Here is a 20,926-nt window from a genome sequence, read left to right on the forward strand (position 1 = left end):
AGCATCGACCTATGAACCAGGAGGTCAAGATTTGATTCCCGGTCAGGGCACATGCCCAGGTTGCAGGCTTGATCCCCAATGTGGAGCGTGCAGAAGGCAGCCAATCAACGTTTCTCTCTCATCATTGATGTTTCTATCTCTCTCTCCCTCTCCCTTCCTCTCTGAAATCAATAAAAATATTTTTTTTTTTAAAAAAGAAGCTACTCCTTTCAGATGCTGTAACAAAGATTTTTTAAGTGTCTACATTTTATCAAGACTCCTTCAATAGATAATGTTAATTCCAATGTATAATAAACCCCCTAAGTCTCCTGTGCTTAATATAAATGACTCTAAGAAATCTCACAATGGGGACTCTGAGTCACTGGATGGTGGCTGGCATTTATAACTCTAAAGCTGGTTGCTCAAATGACAATAGTTACTAAATAATCTAGGAATTTCTGGCTGGCGTCATTTGGCTCCACCTAACATCTCTGTGCCATAGCTTCCTCACCTGCAAATTGGGGCATTTCACAAAATTGTTACAATAAAATAAGAGCATGTGTGTGAGATGCAGAACAAAATGCATGCCTCACACTAAGTGTGCAGTAAAAGTTGTTATTAATGGCTGTAATGAAGAGATAAGGAAAGGTGGTAAACTGGACTAAAAGTTGGGAAACTAGAGATCTAGTTTATGAACACCTATGTGACCAACATTGGAAAAGTATACAAAAGCCTCAATTTTCTTCTCTGTAAAATTAAGAAATTGGACCAAGTGTCTAAATCGCCTTCAGTGCTAAAAATTTTACAAAATAGGGAACCACACCTATAACACAGGAGAACTATGGATCAATGAATGGGTCGGGGGTCAGAATCTCCACCCCAACATGGAGTTAGGAGCTACAACAGGTAATCTCATATCCTCAAGAAGAGGAAAGTAGTTAAGGATATCTTACAATAGAGTACAAAATAAATGCTTTCTTTTACACTCTGTAAATAACCTGGTTTAAAGGTTCATTATTTGGCAGAAAGTCCTTACAGGGCTTTTAAATGTAAAAAGTTATTTTGAAAATGAAAGCATCTGTGGTTCTATTATTTAATTTCAAGGATTTTGTTTATCTAGTTTTAAATTCTTTTTAAAATGTTTTAAAAGTCTAATATCACTTTAATCAAAATAGCTATTTGAAGTAATGGACAATCCCCAGCTATTTTAATTCTTTTCACTGAAATATCTGAACACAGACATAAACTGGAAATCATTATTTTCTAATACATTTATCTTTCAAAAGCAAAGTATACCCAATGACAAACAACAATACCTGAATGGCCCAGTGAGGTGGTACTTGACAGCAATAGAAAATCTTCAGACGCTCCAATACAGATGTAGTCTTGTCTTCAAATTGGTCTGCAAGAGCCTTAAGAGCACACATCCTAATCAGAACATATATATTCTTTTTAACTTAAACAAGATTCTATTTGTAAAAGTTATATAAGTGGACACATAAATAATAAATAAAAAACACAAGTCATGGTGATAAGGTGATGGGGTGTATAAATTTTTTCTTGAATTTAAATATTAAAAAAAATTTAAAATTAATCAACATTAACATAAACATGTACATTAAAACTTATCAGAATGTTTTTAAAACTAAGACTTCCTCTAACAGTTCCTTCAAAGAACTATCCTTATTAATCAGCCCTTTTACTTTTTCTGAGAAAAATTGTTCTTTAGTGTATCTATTTCACAATCCTAACGTCACTTTGACAATGGCACTCTCTACTATGAATTGGAGAAAAATTATATGAAGAATTTCATTTAGGACTATTTTCTCAGGAACAAAGTGAAAGTGAAAGGTGGATCTCTTTGACCACAGAGAGTGAGTTTTCTTATTCTTCAGTAACAGAGCTGTAAGGCTGGACAGTCGTTCATGCAAGACCCCACTTAAGGGACAGTAGATAGAGAAAAGTGGTGTGCACTGAAGAACCACCAGCCGCCCCACCCTACAACTGGAATACCTACACCAAGCACGTCAAACGCAAAGGCTAACACAGGCTAAATAAACAAGGTTGAAGTTTATGTGGGCCGCAAAAAAACAAAACCTTCAATTTTCATAGAAACGTAGGTTTATTTCGATAGAGACATGCTGAATACAAAGGGCTGAAATAAATGAGTAATCTATAATAATAAAAGTGTAATATGCTAATTAGACCAGACGTCCTTCCAGATGACGTTCTGGATGAAGTCGGGGCTTCCAGGGTCGAGGCAGCTGCCACAGTTGCCTCGGGCCGAGGCAGGCCACTGTGGCTCCGAGGCCAAGGCAAGCAGCCATGGCTGCGAGGGCCGAGCCCCTTGCACAAATTTCGTGCATCGGGCTTCTAGTTGTTAACATAAAATAATAGAACATTTTAATAAAAATTAATATTTTCTTGAACATTAACTTACCAGACACTGAATAACTGCACAAATTAATAAGCGTAATGCAAATAAATCTATTTTTCTTGTTCTCTGAAAGCAAATTATTTCCTGTTGCACACACCAAACAAGTTAGTACAAGACTAATGATGTTGCAATTGACTGCTAAAATATTCGCTTCTAGTATTAGTGGAGAGAAATGGTGCACCTGCACGTAGGCGCGTAAGGGAAATGAATGCAACACAATTGTAGTAATCAGTCATTATGAACATTGTAGTTCGTTATTAATAATTATGTATAACAGGATATTGTAAAAATTAAGTTACAAAATTTTTATTAAAATGTTTCTTACATACCATTATATTGGCTGGGCCGCAAAAATATTTGTTGTGGGCCCCATGAGGCCTGTGGGCAACAAGTTTGACATGCTTGACCTACATGGATACTGAATAATTGAACATCTGGAAGCTACATCAGGAAGCAGACCAATATGACCAAGAGGGCTGACTCTGAGAAAAGGTACCATGGCCAACTGCAAAGTCAAAGGCTACCCTATCCAATGATCAAGTGGTCAGCCATCAAAAGAACTCACATATTCAGCATCTAAGTGAATGCAGACATATTCTGGAGTTCCTAAGCAAACACACGGACAGCAGCTCTATTATCATAATCATCTTCACCTGTCTCTTAATTTGTCATTCAGTTTATAGCAATTTTTTTTTCTGATATACATTTAGACCTTCTCTAAATAGTAACTGTTTTTGCATAGCATAGTAGTCAAATTTTATTTCCTTGCCAGTTGACTATTTTTCACAGCCCTGTCTCATGCGGAGTAGATAGTAACAATATGGCAAGGTTGATTTTCTGGGGTTAATACACATGCTATGGTTATGTAAGAGAATGTCCTTGTAAATTATTTGAGGATGGTTATGCACCATGCTGGCAACTTAGTTTCCAACACTTCAAAATAAAAAAGATAGCTGTACTGTACTTGCAACTTTTCTGTAAGTTTGAAATTGTTTCAAGCTTTTACAAAGTTAATTTTTAAAAATGAAGGTTTTTTTAAAAAAGAGAAAGAAAGAAGTAGCAAATCCAAACTTTCTCAGAAGAAAGAGAAGAAAGAAAAAGGACAAGAATGTAACATATCCCAGCAAAAGCACAGGACAAGGAGACCAGTTTCTGAGTGGGGAAACCATTCCTCAATTGGGAGGCTCTCTCTACTATACTAGGTGGGAAATATATGGTTAGCCTAAGAATATCCTGTAGAATGAGAGGATACTCATTACATCACTTGTTTGACAATCCAAGATGTTATTCCATCAAGTCAGTCAGAACAAATTGAGACATAACCACACTCCTAAACCATCTTGGTCAAAATATTTTTAAAGCTTTCTGGCCTTACTTCAGAGAAACTTAATAGCAAAAAGGTTGCATGCTTCTGCCCAAAGCTGTTTAGTTGTATGAAGGAGCAATGAGAAGAAAAACTTCTGGCTGAATACATATGGTTACAATACATAAATAAAAGGTTCACTGAATTACTTCATCAAAAGGGAGGCAAATTTTTCTTTTTATCAAATTCTTTTTCTTTCTCTGGAAGGAAAAAAAAGTAACTAATGCTTATTTAATAATAATAAAAAGCCACATTTACTTTTATGAAGTCCTAATTACATGAAAAAACATTTTCTTTTCAAGAAAAACTCACGCTGTTTGCTGTAGTTACTGCATCTAGCGTAAACATATTAAACACCCAGTAAACACTTCGTGATTATTAATAAGCAATTTTGTTATGTATTTCAGATACTCTAAGATACTTTTAGATGATCTCACAGTAAGTGTCCCTGATAGTCTCAGATCCTCTCCAACAGCAAAGACCACAGCAGAGAGAGGGCAGGGAACCAAACCTATTTGAGCTGGAGCCCATGAATAAGCCCGGGTACAAGTACACTCCCGCTCCACAAGAACCTGACTAGGCCATATGTACGATAAAGATAAAGATTAAGAACAGAATTCTAACCTATTTTTACTCCTACATAAAATATACTTCCTCGCACTTTAAGCAAGAAAATCACCAAAATAAGAACCACCTACCAACAAAATTTAGGACATTTAACTACTATACAAAAGCAAAGTACTGTACTCTTTTTTATTTGCAAAGTTACTACCAATAGACGGGCATATTTACAGCACATCTCTACATTTTTCAGACTAGAATTATTTCTAGCAACTCATTCTTAAATAATTCCATTATATTCAAACAATTAGAATCCCATACAGACATGGTGAATAATTCCATTATACAAATAAACTGGAGTCCTTTCAGGAGAAACAGAGCTGGTAAGTGAAGTGACCTGATTCTGTTCTGGGTTTATCTAGCTGGTCAGCTAACCACAATGACACTCACCTAGGAGGTTTCCTACACGATCTCTGCAATCCCAATATTGTGAATATATGGCTTTATCAAAAGAGTATTTGTTTTACTTCAAGCATTTGGGGTTTGTTAGTTGGTTTTAGCCACGCTTAGTGGAACACAAGTACACGTACATTCGTTAGGGGTGAACCAAGTACCCAAATAGTCTAGGAAAGAATGTAGGGAGGTGAATGCTAGATGAGTACTAGGAGAATGGGACTGAAAGAAAGTGAAGCCTCAGTTACTACTGTGTATATTTATGTTCACGAACATGGGCGTAAACAATGTGCTCAGTGAGAAAACAGCACTTTGCAAGCTTTCACGTACACCCAGAAATTTAGGTAAATGGTCTCTAGACCAGTGTCCCACCCTATCACTTGCCATTTTCTCTTTCCAGCTTCTAAATGTCATGAATTTCACGAGCACTTGGTTATAGTTAAAGCTGGAGGTGGTCTAAAAGGGGGGGGGGGGGGAGAGAAGAGAGAGAGAGAGAAGCAAATATACCTTAAACCAATCATGAGGAATTGAAAGCCAGAGTGTACTCTAGGAGGGTGACAGAAGACATGGATAAACGGGAATGACAATGAATAGAGAGTGAGGAATAGACTAGGGCTCAGTCTGGGCACAACTAGAGCACAACCAAAGACAACTTCGTGTTGTATCACTACTGTGATATGAGACTGTCTTCAAGTTTTAAGACCCTCTTTTAAAAAGTTGTTTTCCCCTCCAAACCTCACCTCGAAGCATTTATACCTTGAGTGTCCTTTGAGAAAAGGTTACCTGGGCATGTGGCTTCCCTAGCCCCACGCAATAACAACGCTCCAACCTTCAGGAGCCCCAGTACCGCAGGTCAGAGGGTATTGCTATGATTCAGGAAATGAGAATCATCCCCAGAAAGCAGTGATGTGTCCTCGCTTCTTCATGTTCTGTTCTCAGGAGGGAAAAAACTTCCCCCCAAAACTAGAGAAGAGCAAGACTACATTTTAAAATCAGCACACGGGGAATGATTTGGTATAAAAGAACAATTCCGAACCAGGTGTGGTAGGATGTAGACTTCATGTGTTCATATCTAAAAATATGGCGCATGTATCTTTAAAAGAACAGATCTACCCTTGCACTGAAGGCCATTCATTCTCTCTAGCATGATATCAAAGTTTTTATCAGCTTTCTGAAGAGCCAAGCAGAAATTAGCTGATAATCTAAAAGGTATGACTGATCATATGGCTGGAGCTATTAAAGATTAACAGTGCTCCTCTGCCTAAGGCAGTCTTTTCCAAACCCCCACCTCCCAACCCCGAATCTCGGAGAGCTAGACTGAAGAGCCCTATTTTAATAAGCAACTTGGAAGTGGTGTGTAGGTTCAGGCAAGTCTGGGAAATGTTGCGTAAGGCTGTTAAGATGCACCAAGGGGGCTCTCCCAGGGAAAGCCAATGTGTCAGTTCAATCAACGGAAGTGACTCTCTCCAAAGAACTCAAGTGTGTCCCTGCCTGGAACCTGACCAAAGCCATCGCTTAGTGTCTCTGGGAGGGTGCTTTAGTGGGGGTGCTTTACTCCGTCCCATTAGTAAACTTCTTGGCTATTTCCTATTTCTTTACCTTTCCAGGTGTGTTTTTTTTTTAATTTTTTACCATAGATAATAAAGCTTATTTTGTGTTGTACATCACTTGTCCCACTCTCTTACCCTACTTATCTATGAACTAATTACGGCCTGTTTTTACCAAGCTATCATCATGAAGCTCACATCCTGGATTCAGCCCATCAGCATCCCTTTGGGCAGCCCCCTCTCTTGGCTTTAGCAGGAGCCAGTGCACTCACCATTTGCAGGTCCTTTCCCACAGGACCACATCCTGGTACTGTGTGCACTGCAATTCCCTCTCCATTCACCTAAATCACAGGCCTTGAGGCACCGACTTCTGCAACCCAAGCTTTTCTCACAAAAGCTTCTATTCACTTCCTCCTGCCAACACTCATTCAACCCCTTTCCTCCAGATGGTGCCTTATACAGATGAAGTGTAATACTGATAGCTTTTTTTTTTCTTTAAGCCAGTTTTCACAGCTTCCTTGGAACAATACTGCATGAAGGATAAAAGCGTGGACTTCAAAATCCAAAGTAGACCACATTTGAATTCCAGCCCAGCTATTAGACCTTGGGTAAGTCACGTCAGTGTTCTGGCCTTCAGTTTCCTCATCGGTAAAAATGTACATAATGTCTATGTACTAGAATTATTTAGCTCCTGGCATATGAGTGGTCAGTAAATGGTATTTAACTATACAAAGTTCTGAATAAACAGTAGTAACTATAATTATTCCAACAAATAAATGCATAGCTATAGTCACATGAGTCAATACTTATCAATAACTTTCAAATGCCGCACATGGTTATCAATGCAGGTGATGCACAGAACCAGAATGGAAGACACGTTTTCATGTCTCCAATATTTGAAAAGCTCAATGGCATAACTCAGTATACTAAACAACATCATTCAGTGTGGAGGTGACAGATTCTATCTAAAGTTGAAAAGTCACGAAATAAACTATAGCATTTAAAGATAATTAATAGAAGTGTAAATATTTAAAGTTATAATGGAAACCACTACAATAACAACAAAAAAAGATGTGCTAAAAAATGAACTGGGCTCCCATTTGACCCAGTGATTCCACTTCTAGGACTATATCCCAAGAAACCAGAAACACCAATCAGAAAGGACATATGCACCCCTGTGTTCATAGCAGCACAATTTGCAATAGCTAAGATTTGGAGGCAACCTAAGTGCCCATCAGCAGATGAGTGGATTAAAAAACTGTGGTACAGCAACACAAAGGAATACTCTGCCGCTATAAAAAAGGAACTTTTTTTATTGTTTAAAATATTACAAAGAGTAGTACATATGTCTTTTTTTTCCCCTTGACCTTCCCCCGGCCTCCCCTAACCCCCAGTGTCTTGTGTCCATTGGTTATGCTTATATGCATACAAGTCCTTTGGTTGATACCTCACCCGCGCCCCCTGCCTTCCCTCATAGGTTGGACAGTGTGTTCGATGCTTCTATAACTCTGGATCTATTTTTGTCTATCAATTTATGTTCATTATATTCCACAAATGAACGAGATCATGTGATATATATCTTTTGATTGTGTTTCTAGTTTCTTGGGATATATTCCTAAAAGTGAGATCACTGGGTCAAATGGGAGTTCCATTTTTAACTTTTTGAGGAAACCCCATACTGTCTTCCATAGTGGCTGCACCAGTCTGCATTCCCACCAGCAGTGCATGAGTGTTCCTTTTTCTTTGCATCCTCTCCAGGACTTGTCGTTTGTTGATTTGTTGACGATAGCCATTCTGATAGGTATGAGACGGTACCAACAAGAAGGAACTTTTACCATTTACAACAGCATGGATGGAACTGGAGAGCATTATGCTAATCGAAATAAGCCAGTCAGAGAAAGATAAATATCACATGATCTCACTCATATGTGGGATATAAATGGTCAACATAATTGGATGAACAGAAATAGATCCAGAGACAAATGCAGGGGAAGTGGGGAGGGGGGGGTGAGAGAGCTACCAAAGGACTTGTATGGATGCATATTAGCATAACCAATGGACACAGACGCTGGGGCAGTGGGGGCTTGCCAGGGGTGAGAATGGCTGGGGGGTGGGAGGGAGGGTTAATCAGGGGAAAAAGGAGACATATGTAAAACTTTAGACAATAAATAAAAAATTAAAAAATGAACTGGGAATTGGAGGAGAATTTAATCTTTCTCAGTAAACTAAGTTCTTTATTATTATGTGCATTAACATTTTTATATGCAGTTTAAGATAAAAATATATTAATTAAAAAGCACCTTCAAAAATTGGGGATTGGTTAAATAAATTATATAACCTCCATTTAACAGAGTGACATGTAGCTGTTGGAATGAATGAGCTAGATCCACAGGCATTGGCATGCAGAGCTGATCAAGCTATTATATTAAAAGAAAAAAGGTAGAGCCCTGGCTGGTTTTCCTCAGTAGTTAAGAGTGTCAGCCCACGGACTGAAGGGTTGAGGGTTCAATTCTTGGTAAAGGGCAACTACCTCAGTTGCAGGTTCTATCCTTGACCCCAGTCAGAGGCAACCAATCAATGTGTTTCTCTCACATCGATGTTTCTCTCTGTCTCTCTCTCTCCACCTCCCTTCCTTTCACTCTCTCTAAAAATCAATGGAAAAAATATCCTCTGGTGGGGAAAAAAGAAAAAAGGTAGAAAGCAATATACTAGTAGATTGCAGGATCCTATCGCTGTTAAAGCATAATTGTTTACTTATAAACAGAAAGAGGTCCAGAAGGATATAAATTGTTGAGATTGGAAGGCAAGCAAAGGGGGAGGAAAGCTCTTTTTAGTTTCCATTTCTGTATTGCTTACATTTTTTTATAATGACCAGGTATTGTTTCTATAATTAAAACAATTAAGAACAGTGACATAGTTTAAAAAAGCAAAACACACTTTGCCATTTACTAACCATGTGCTTAGTCCAGATGTTACACATAATGCCTAACAGAGTACGGCATTCCATCCATATAAAAATAATCTAACGGATCTCTGCCTCAAATTATTCAAACATAAGTACAAAGCTTAGTGTATGTTACTGTGGCCAGTTTCCCCCCCAATTAAGGCTTTTGTTATGACATGTCCTTAATCATTACTTAGAAACAAATAGTCATATCAATGACCAACTCCTAAAAGAGAAATCTTTTATCCTACACGGGAGCAATAATCTCCACAATGGTAATGGTACCGAGCACCCAGGTCTGGGTCCTCTTCGCTCCAATAATTAACCATAAAAATCCCCATTCCTTCAAAGCATAAGCGAAGCTACAGTAACCAAAAGCAGATTTTTTAAAATTTGTTTAAAAATTATGAAATCTCAATTAACTACCTACCACAGTTAAAAAGGTCAAATTACAGTTATGAATAGTCTCTAGTGACAGAAAAATGGCTATAATCTCAAATTCCCAACTCAATGCAATGTCCTTCCAGAAAAATGTAATGGTGAAGGAAAAGATCCCTGCTAGGTAATTGTCTTCAGAGGAAAAACCACCTGGACAGGAGCAGAATGTCACAATTTAAATTAACAGGTTAAGTAACACTCATTAGCAAGATTACTTTAATAATGAATATAAAATAATCTCACATTAACCCTCAATGTCTGAGCTCAGTTTATTGAACACTAAGTTAAAGCAGTTAGTATGACAGAAAATAATGATGACAACTGGTTTGCACAACTTTTTTTGGTTGGGACATAAGTAAGATGGTCTCTTTGAATGTATGTGTTCAATTAATTTGCTTCATATCTGGATTTATACACATAGAGAACTGCTGTCACCACACTGAAGGAAAACAAGACATGAGCTTATGGAAAAGAAAAGGTTAGTATTGGATTTGGGTCACATAGGGAGGGGGAACTGAATGACAACAGAGAACACGACTACTTTATAGTCCATTGCTAAGAAGTGGGTATAAGGAAACACTGGATAATTATACTGAACATGCAATAAAGAAAGAACTCCAGCCTAGAAGAATTTTCTCGAGGTAGAGTGTGTTTAATGGGTTGTCCTCAACTTGGAGCTCCTTTTCCTCTGTGATCTTAGAGTGCTGGTTTATTCACCTTGAGCTGTGATACACTATTTCCTTTTTAAGTTTGGCATGTCTTACCTAGAAATCCCTTGCAAACCTGCCATCTTTAGGGCCTGCCACTGGATCCTCTGATGTAACTGCCTGTCGCTGTGTAAGTTACAGTCCAGACCGGGTCATTAACTAGCCAGGCAACTTGGAGCCAGTCACCTGACCTCATCACACCTGCATTTTCCCAACTTGCAATATGACAGGATTAAGCTTGCCCTAGGACAGTGGTCGGCAAACTGCAGCTCGGCAAACCGCAGCTCGAGAGCCACATGCGGCTCTTTGGCCCCTTGAGTGTGGCTCTTCCACAAAATACCAACTTCTGCGCATGGGCCACGAAGTTTCAATCGCACTGTATGTGCGCGCCCGCGCAAGGTATTTTGTAGAAGAGCCACACTCAAGGGGCCAAAGAGCCGCATGTGGCTAGCGAGCCGCAGTTTGCCGACCACGGCCCTAAGAGCTCCTTCTAGCTTATTTTTCTTTCCACTTTAGCATTTTATCATTTATCATTTTATACAGCTGAGGAAGGGAACAGATTTTCACAGAAACGAAAACTTTTTGAAACACTGTTTTATAAATACAAGTATTTTTCAAATCATTTCCCTCTTCTTTCAGGTATGCAGTAATTTCAACAAACACAGTAATATCAAACTCTCATCAGAGGAATTGGCAAAAGTTTGGATTATGAGGTAAATGGTTCAACAATGATAGAAAATTAGATAAATTTCACATTTATCTTGTTAAATGATCTGGCTAATTTCCAAAAATTCTTAACTGGAGAGTGAAAAGATTTTCTTTGAGATACACCCTGCAGGGGCAGAAATAACAACTCCCTCATAACGCAGCATTTGGTCGGCAAGATGAAGAGACTCCAGGTATAGAAAGGCCAAGACGGGCAAAGTGCTAGAGCATAGTGATTCCACTCTGTCTTTAAATCCATTTGCCCCATTCAAAGCACATTCCTGTTGTTTGATGTCTAAAAACATAACCTGCACAATTCATAAAATGATGCAGATTTCGAATTTAAAAGATATATTATGCACCTGTAAACAAATTTACTTCTATACCTTTTTTTGTTTGTTTAATTGTTGCTACAAATGAAAAATGAATGTTGATGATTACTTTATATGCCCAAGTTAATGGAAGAAATGAACACAAAGCAAATCATTTCTAAGTCAAAATGTCCTTCATTAACAAATGAATGTATTCTAGTACTATTTGCATTCAGAAGGCCAAAACTTTAAAAGACATTTAAACTGGTTGCCCTATTCCCCCCAAAAAAGGTACTATGTGGTTTCCTTGAACAAGACATCATACACTTAATAAAATATGCATAGTTGATCATTTTAACACTCTGATCATTCAACATTTTGCTGTTTTATTGTGAAGTGAATTTTTAATAAATAGAATTCCATGCAATAGTGGCAATTCCTCACGAACAATTTAAGATGCTGATCATGAAACTACATCTTCCCCTTCTTTACTTTGATTAGACCCAGCTGTGGGGAGTGGGTCAGCAGACTGCCCCAGGCTGACAGCTGTCTCAGAGTTCCCCTCAGTTATAGAACACCTCACCTGAGGTTTCACTGTAATTAATCCAGAAAATCGGGAGGGGGGGGCAGGGGGGGGCAGTCAGGGAGGTAGAGGGTAAAGGGAACATGCAGGTGGAAAATGCCCTGGGCTGTCAGTGCGACTTCTTCCTTACCCAATCCTGCTTCCTCCTAATTCTCTTCAAAGGACATTGAAACCTAGTAAAGCTGGCACCCCTAGCTCTGTCTCACTACTGGAAAAACAAGCTGTGACAATAATATAAAGGGGCCTAAAGATGTTAATTAGTAAAAGGAGGCAAAATGATTACAGCATGAGACAAACTATGAAGCACATACTAAGCCCGCAATAAAATGTTTCCTGACTCAAATGCTGCAGGAAGAAAAGCAAACGGACGTGGTAACTGTGCAGTATTTCACTGAGAGGCTGTGGTCTGAAAAAGGAGGATGAGAGGATGGAGCAGAAAATAACTCCAAGAGCAATAATCTTGCCTTTAGAATGTAAGCTCCTTTAAGTCATACATTTCACTATTCAGAGCTAAGTCACATGACCTCTCCTACCTGCAAAGGAGGATGGAAGACATCTACCTGCATAAAATTCAGGAAGTTCTGTTACTAAAAGAGGGAATGGGAGAATGGATAACGGGGTACAGTCAGCATTCTCTGACACAGAGAATCCACTTCTGCTTTTACCACAGAATCCTGTCTGTGAATTTATTTATAATATGGTAACAAATAATATGTTCTATTCTTAAGCTTATCTTTATTCACATGAGCTGACCTTCTGTCAAAATAAAAAGAGTAAAGTGAATAAGTAATGGCAATATAAGAATACATCCCACTGACTAAAATATAAATCCATGAATCCACACTTAATAAATAAATGAGTGGAGGAATAAATAAGAAGAGAAAGATCTTCCCTACAGCACAATAGCAATTAATACATCATTAGATGTATTAGAAAATTACCACTCGGCAACCATCAGGGTGACGGGTATATGGGAGTTCTTTGCACTATTTTTTAAGTAGGTTTACAACTTTTAAGTAGGTCTGGAATGGTTTAAAAATAAACATAAATTTTTTAAAATATCACTTCATTGGCTGCATAAAATCCTACATCATTTGCAAGATTTTTTATTTTTCTCGGCAACTTGCATCATGCGTAGTTTATCAGAAAAGCTGTGAAAGGCACTGTCTGCTACTGCGTCAGTGGACAGGAATAAACATTAGTATTAAGTGGAGAATGATGCCTGAATGAAGATTAATGGTACATGGGGCCAGTTCATTAGTGAGTATTTTTGTACTAGAATGACTTTTATGTCCTTATACAATCTTACCTGTGGAGCTGCCTATTTTTTTAAGTTAACTCACACTGTCTCTTTTAATGTCAGTACTATTATTATCTTTTTTTCACAGATGATGAAAATGAGGCTTAGAGCTGTGAAGCTGTGATTCATAATAAGGCCCTTTCACCATACCTGAGTTTATGCTAATGAAGTGACTCTTGGGGGGCAGGGGCTGGTTGTCAGAGGAACCAACATTAGAGCTGAAGCTTTTAATCTCTGAGGAGCGGAGAGTGTCTAAGGGTTAAGATAATCACCAATGATCAGGGACTTAATCATGCCTATATAATGGGGCCTCCATAAAATATCTAAAACAAACAGGTTTAGAGAGCATTAATTTTGGTAAATCCACCCAAGTGCTGGGAAGATGTCACACCCAAAACTCCATAAGCATAGAAGCTCCTGTGCTGGATGCCCTTCTGGACCACATCTTATGTACCTCTTCATCCAGCTGTTCATTTGTATCCTTTATAATATCTTTTATAATAATCCAAAAATAGTAAGTAAAGTGCTTCCCTGAGTTCTGTGAGCCATTCTACCAAATTATCAAACTCAAGGAGAGGGTCTAGAGAACCCTTGATTTATAGCCAGACAGTCAGAAGCACCCAGACTTGCAATTGGCATCTGAAATGGAAGACAGTCTGTGAGTCTGAGCTCTTAACCAGTGAGGTCTGTACTAATTCAGTGTCAGGACTGAGTTAAACTGTAGGGCACTCAGTTAGTGCACACACGGAAGTAGAGAATTCTTTGGTGTGAAGACCCGTAGATTTGGTATCAAATTTTAAAATACACGATCTAAATAATAACAAAGTATTTGAGCAAAATGAAAGCTATCTCATTCTTTTAGATTCATGACAGACATGCTTATTGAGAACAATAAAGAGTTGAAAGAAAAAAAAACTGCCACATGAATCCCTCCTACCTGTGTCTGCCTCATTGCCCGTTCCACTCGGCGCGTGCTTCCTCTCTCAAGTTTTGTCCGCAGGATCAAGGCTGATGTCTGAATGGCCCAAAACTTTGGTTGTGAAAGCAAACACTGATGGAGAAAAATAAATAAGATAAAATCACAGAAAGAAGGACTAAGCTGGGGCAATCCCACTCTAAATAGAACAAAATAAATTATTTCAAAAATATCAGCATACAGCTGAATGCAGATTTGAAAATCACAGTGAAAAATAATAAAACGTGTGCTTTCAAATATTCTTGTGAAGAATATGGTCATTGGAGCAGAGTCATTACTTAACCTGGTTGACTCAGTCTATTGAATAAATCACTTAAAGAATAAATCATAATCTTCCAGATAATCTAAGCAGTAAAAATATATCAGACCTTAAACTAATAAATCTTTTTATTTCACAGATTACAATATATGTGAGAAAATAAACTACATAACAATAAATGTAGAGGGAGTGGGTGGAGGTAGTAAAGGGAAACTGTTAAAGGGATAGCGGAAGAAGAGTAGGCAAAGAATACACAAATACAAGTAAAGGAGGAGAGTGCAAAGAAGTGTTCACTAATTCATCTGAGCACCTGCTCCGTACAAGGAAGTACACAAAAGGCCCCAGCGACAGGGTGGGAGGCAAGACAGACAAGGCCCCTGACCTCACAGAGCTTACACTAATGCAATATCTGTTAGGTAATCTTATTCTCCTACAACTAACTCTGCAAACTAAACTATTTTTCTTTCCTTAAAATATAGTTTACAAGATTAGTGCACAACCTTATCTTGTTAGCCTCCATTACTTAAATCTACAGAGTGAATTTACCAACATAATAGGTGTATATGGCACTATAAAGACCTAAAAGAAATAGGAGACATTAAAAAACTAATTCTTTAAAATGTGTAACACTACTTGACAGGAGATTTTATTATAAAATATGATTTCAAGAATTTCCAAAAGAAAGAACTGTTTTCACTAAGTAAACCTGCAAACGAATTCTACCACCTACAGTGGGTGGTATCACTGCCTTTTTCTCTTCCCCCTATTCGGGGGACTGCCATCCGCAGCCTCCTGACAACCGGACACATAGCACACAGCACTCAGCACGGGGCTCTGCGGAACAATGGGAAAGTCTCCAGGTCAGGAAGAGCTGGACGAATCCCAGCTCCACCAAGTGTGGAAATTAGCTGCGTGACCTTGGGAAGCTACTTGACCGCCCTGGTCTACTTTCCTTCTTTGTAAACAGGAATAGCCATTCTCGAATCTCACAGGGTTGTGAAGATTAAATACGAATTGGTGAAGCTTCACAAAGCCTCCCAGGGGCCCACACAAATCACACGGGCCCCTTCCCAGACTCCTCCTACTACCCTTTCTCTCACCCTTAACAGAAAATCACCACCCAGAGTGGGTACAGGTGATGGCGCTACAGTCTGATGGGGGTTCGGGACACGCTACCCCCAACTAAGGGACCTTGGTATATTGAATATTTAAGGTGAAGGAGTTTGAGAAAGCTGAAGCAGGAAGCTCTCTCTGACCCCGCCCCTAGCCTTCTCCCCTGAAACAGCTCATATGAGAGGTGCCTTCTCTGTTAACCTGCAGAAGGAGCTTCCTGGCTTCTGAAGACAAATGGGAGCTAAGAAGAATCCCAGCAAACAGGTCTCACTAAGATCCCCCAGTCTACTGCCCTTCCTCATGCCCTCTGACCGCTCACATTCTCCCGATGCCACTCCTCATCAAACCTCGCATAAAAAATACTCGGTTAATCAACTGTTTCTTCAGGTCATTTCCTCATGAAGGCTCCCATGTCATGCAAAACCAATATTAAATGTGTGTGCTTTTTCTCCTGCTAATCTGTCTTCATCAGTTTAATGATCAGACCCAGCCTGGGACCCCAAGGGTGCAAGAAAACTTCCTTCTCTTCACCTCCCAATCGCACTGATCACTTTACCAACAGCATCGCAACACACGTATTACCTGGGGGCTTGCCGAGTTAAAGCCAGGCTTTCCGAAGGTTTGCACACCAAAAGGGGGGAGAAATTTTCCTCAGAAAAACAACAAAGTCAGACTGTTTTCCATGCTGGCACGAGAACAAGAGTTTGCCTGAGACTTTCATGTGAAGGGCAAGCAAGACATTCTCACTAAGCACTGAAAGTAAAATGCAATCTGGCAAATAGACATTTGAAAAGCTTTTAAAGGAAGAACTGACTGGATAATGATATCACTGAAGAATGCATTTATCTTATAGCCATTTGGCTGGGAGATATAAAGACTTGGGAAAGGCTTTCTGAAAGGAGGTAGCAGCGAGGCTAGACTTAATTTATTTTATAAAACTTCTGCTCACAAGGTAAAAATCAATCATGATACAAGACACTAGATAAAGAAAAAGAAAACTAAACAGGGGATATGCTACAATGCTCTACTGACTTATGAAGAAAATTATATATTTTTGAAAAATTTTAGTCTAACAGTTTAGCAAGCAAACCAACAGAGAGAACACCAACCCAACTACTAGAACCTAAGCAGCAGGACAGCCAGCTGTGAGGACTCGAGCTGTAATCTGTCCAGATGGATGGGTGAAATTGATCCAGAGTCTCTACCATGTCCCAACGAGGGTTACTGCTCTCATTCCACTGGTTTTGACCTGAGAATGACCACACACTGCCCCTGCTGGCTCTGTCTCGCCATTCAGGTCTCAGCTTAAATGTCATCTCCCCGCCACCCCAGCAAAGTGACTCCATCTCTCCCCAGTGATTCTCTACCGCTGCATCCAATTTGGAATATTATTCGGCCTTCTAAAGGAAGGATGTTCTGATACACATGGATGAACCCTGAAGACATCAACCTAAGTAAAATAAGTCAGACACAAAGGACAAATATTTTATGATTCCAATTGCATGTGGTACCTAGAATAGTGAAACTCATAAACAGAAAGCAGAATGGTGATTGCCAGAGGCTGGGGGTGGGGGTAGGGGGGAGGTGATGAGGAGATGATGTTTAATGGGAGGGTAACATATTATTTACTTATTTGACAAATATAACACACACTACGTGCTGGCAAGGCACTAGTCAACGTGCTTTACAAACAATAATGGTATCTTCTGATAAAAAGAAGTGCTTATATGAATAGAGTCCATATTTTTGTTTTATGGTTAGAGCTTTCTTTTCCTGTTTGTCCTAAGTTCTCTAAGATATTCTATAGTTTTCCTCTAAAAGCTTTGTAGTTTTCACTTTTACACATTCATTCTGAAATTGATTAGTGCATGGATAATACTACACAGGGGTTAAGACGGCTTTCTTCACATGAATACAAATCATCTGGTTTATTGACAAGCTTACCCTATCCTCATTGTATTACAATGCCAACTTTGTCGTAAATCAGAAGTAAATGCATGCGTGGGTCTGTTTCTGGACTCTCCATCTGTTCCACTGATTGGTTTGTATTTCCTTATGTCAAAATGTCTTAATTCAGTGTTTCTCAAATGTTAAAGTACATAAGCATAACCTAGATTGTTAAAACACAGACTCGTTGGCCCCAACCCCATAGATTCTGATTCTGGGGTTGAGGTGGAGCCAGAGAAATTCCATTTCTCACAAGTTCCCAGGTGACACTGAGGCTGCCAGTCCAAGGACCACATATCTTAACTAACCCAGTGTCCTCCTGGGGCTGCTATCGGGCAGTGTCAGTGCTTGGGTGCTGCTCTTCAGCTCTGCCATACTATTCTTAATCCATGTGAATTTCAAAGTCAGCTTGAGTTCCACAAAAACAAAAAACTATAGCAACAACAACCAAAAAATCAAACTGCTGGAATTTTATTAGGGGCTACTTTAATTATGTAGGTTAATTTTAGGAGACTTGAAATTTTAAAATACTGAGTCTTCCATGAACACAGCACATCACTTTAAGATATGGCACCTGAGCTGACTCTAGGACTCAGACAAAAAGAGAAACAATGGTCATCGAACATCTGAGGAAACTGTTAACTACTTGGAATGAAAAGGTCAATGGATACTGTTTCACCTCACACTAAAAAGTGAATTTTAATATTATGACACACACACACACACACACACACAACTAGTGGCCCGGTGCACGAAATTCATGCACGGGGATGGTGAGGTGTCCCTCAGCCTGGCCTGCCCCCTCTCAAATCTGGGACCCCTTGGGGGATGTCCGACTGCTGGCAGTCAGTCGGACATCCCTCTCGCAATCCGGGACTGCTAGCTCCTAACCACTCACCTGCCTACCTCCTTGATCTCCCCTAACCTCTCTGCCTGCCAGCCTGCTCCCACCCAACTGCCCCTCCACCAGCCTTCTTGCCCCCAACTGCCCCCCACTTGCTGGCCTGATTGCCCCGGTCTAATTAGCATATTACCCTTTTATTAGTATAGATATATATATATATAATACATATATACGCGTTATTTTATTTAGCTAACCATTTCTGAGTACATCTAACACAACCCACATTCCCAGAAAAGTGGCAAAGAAAAGTTTGTAACACCATCGAAGAAGATCTGGAGTGTTGTTTCTATTAAAACCAAATTTCCTTTTCATTCTTATCACTGCACATTTCACATGAGCTTTTTCCAGAGGTCACAGGGGTCCAGTGTGTGAAGACAGCCAGTCTGCCCCTATGAACACAAGGAGCTTCCAGAGAGCTGCTTTTCCACACATAAATCAAAGCTGACTCAGGGCCCTCCTTGTGGGTGCAAGATTGTAGGGCTGTTACAATAAAGCCAAATCGGATGATGCCCACCCAAGTCAGGCTGACCTTACAAAACAAGGAACAAAGAAATACTATAAAAAGCGGAACCACTCCCCTTCGTAATGATCTATTTATAAGAGCATTCATTGTTCAAATCAGTACCAAATGACAAGAAGTTTAAATTCCAAATTTAGTCTATAAATTATTCCCCATGAAGTGGAACAGCAGTCCAAATCCCCTATTCCTTGTTCTCTAGACCATTTAAAATCGGTCTCAAATCTATTTTCCCCAAGACTCACTATTGCCCCAAACAAATCTTCCATCTCAGCTAAAGGAACCCAGTGCAGCTCACCCCTTCCCATCTCCTTGCCTTTGCTCCTGCTATCACTCCATCTAAACCCCAACTGTCTTTCAAGGCCTGACTCAAATCCCTGCTTAGTGAACAAAGCCTTCTTTGACTGCTCTGTCCCCAATATGTTCTCCTTTTCCGAATGGTTAGGGGATTTATTTATCTGTGCTATCAATCTGTAGTTTAAACTGCCTGGTATTGTTAATTGCATTATCCTAAGTTTATCTGATCTTGGCTAAATTAAAAATTCTATGAAGGCAAGTCCTGTTTTATACCTTCATTTCTCCCACCATATCTAGTAGCATGTGTGGCAAGTCCGGAGATTCTAGATCTGCTGGTACAACACTTTCAAAGCTCCTTCCTATCTCTGCAAATTTTCATACAGAAGGCAGACACCAGAGAGATCAGCTGCTGGCCACTTGGCTACCTCAACAAGGCAGGTCTTCTGCGTTCTGGAGGCGCCAGTTCATCAGCACAACCAGAGGTACCCTTCACACTGTCATGAAAGCAGACCTATTTAAAACATAAATATTATTTTCAAACTGAATTTTTCATCCTTCAACACCATGTTACTTCATAATGTCAAAAGACCTGAGAGCTTTTGCTTCGATGATGACCAAAAGCAGAAGCATGCAGCCATGAGTCTGACAAGACACCTTAATATTAAACGTGCCATCTTTATAACCCCTACATATTTCTCCTGTCTGGGGACCATAAGCCCCACTAACGGGTTTTCCTTCTTATATTACTGCTCTCCAATCATCACTGATTCTGCTTTTCACCAGCTTGATGAAATACAATGAGATTCACTTTAAAAGTATGTATGCAATGAAATCAGTACTGTTTAATCTTTAAAATGGTTTATCAAATAACATTTAAATGATTTTCTATTGCTAAAAATAGTTTTTAGATTTTTTTGTTATTTGATATACCAGAAGCAAAGAGTAACTAAAATCTAAGTTATGAAGTATAATAACATAAACACCTGTGAATATGCTCCGATACGTATGGTAATTCCTTGAGAAAGCACAAAAATAATAAGTTATAGTTCAAAAGCCAATAGAGAAATAGAAGAGACTTATTTTTCCTTGTCTCTCTCTCTCTGCCTGAAAATTAACTTAATTATTAGTTCTTGATGGGAAAATGAGGAAAAAATTAGCCTGATTTTGTCTTAAAAAAGGAGTATGCTTCATACTGAATGTGAAGACTGAGCAATTTCCTATTGAGAATTTGTTCTTCATCTTCTACATTCTTCCCACTTAACACATTAGGGAGTATGTTGTGCTGCCCTTCTGAAGCTGATGATGCAGACAAAACTACACGGAAACCAAAAATCTCTGGTGATAAACTAATCAATCTTATATATGAGAGCTCTAAATAATATATATGCATTTCCGCCTTTAGGATATTCTTAGTGACTTTATTGAAATATAAGATAGATATGATTCAATAAAATCATGATTTAGGGTAACGTTTGATCTATTTTGACACCTATATAACTACCATGAAATCAAGATATACAAAATTTCCATCAATCCAGAAAGTTCCCTTCCACCCTTCTGCACTCAATGTGACCTATGTTCTACC

General features: G+C 39.1%; 1 protein-coding gene across 1 annotated transcript in view; it reads right to left on the bottom strand.

The window, feature by feature from the left end:
• The window catches only part of TTC27 (tetratricopeptide repeat domain 27), a 91,941-nt gene that overhangs the window by 36,999 nt on the left and 34,016 nt on the right, over positions 1-20,926 (bottom strand). The window contains exons 10-11 of the mRNA XM_015566419.1: positions 14,266-14,379; positions 1,296-1,391 (exon numbers count right to left, since the gene is read on the bottom strand). Coding sequence (XP_015421905.1) covers positions 1,296-1,391; positions 14,266-14,379 — 210 coding nt within the window. The remainder of the gene's footprint in view (positions 1-1,295; positions 1,392-14,265; positions 14,380-20,926) is intronic.

Source organism: Myotis davidii, unplaced genomic scaffold (assembly GCF_000327345.1).
Source record: "Myotis davidii unplaced genomic scaffold, ASM32734v1 scaffold238, whole genome shotgun sequence".
In the NCBI taxonomy this organism is placed as follows: Eukaryota; Metazoa; Chordata; class Mammalia; order Chiroptera; family Vespertilionidae; genus Myotis; species Myotis davidii.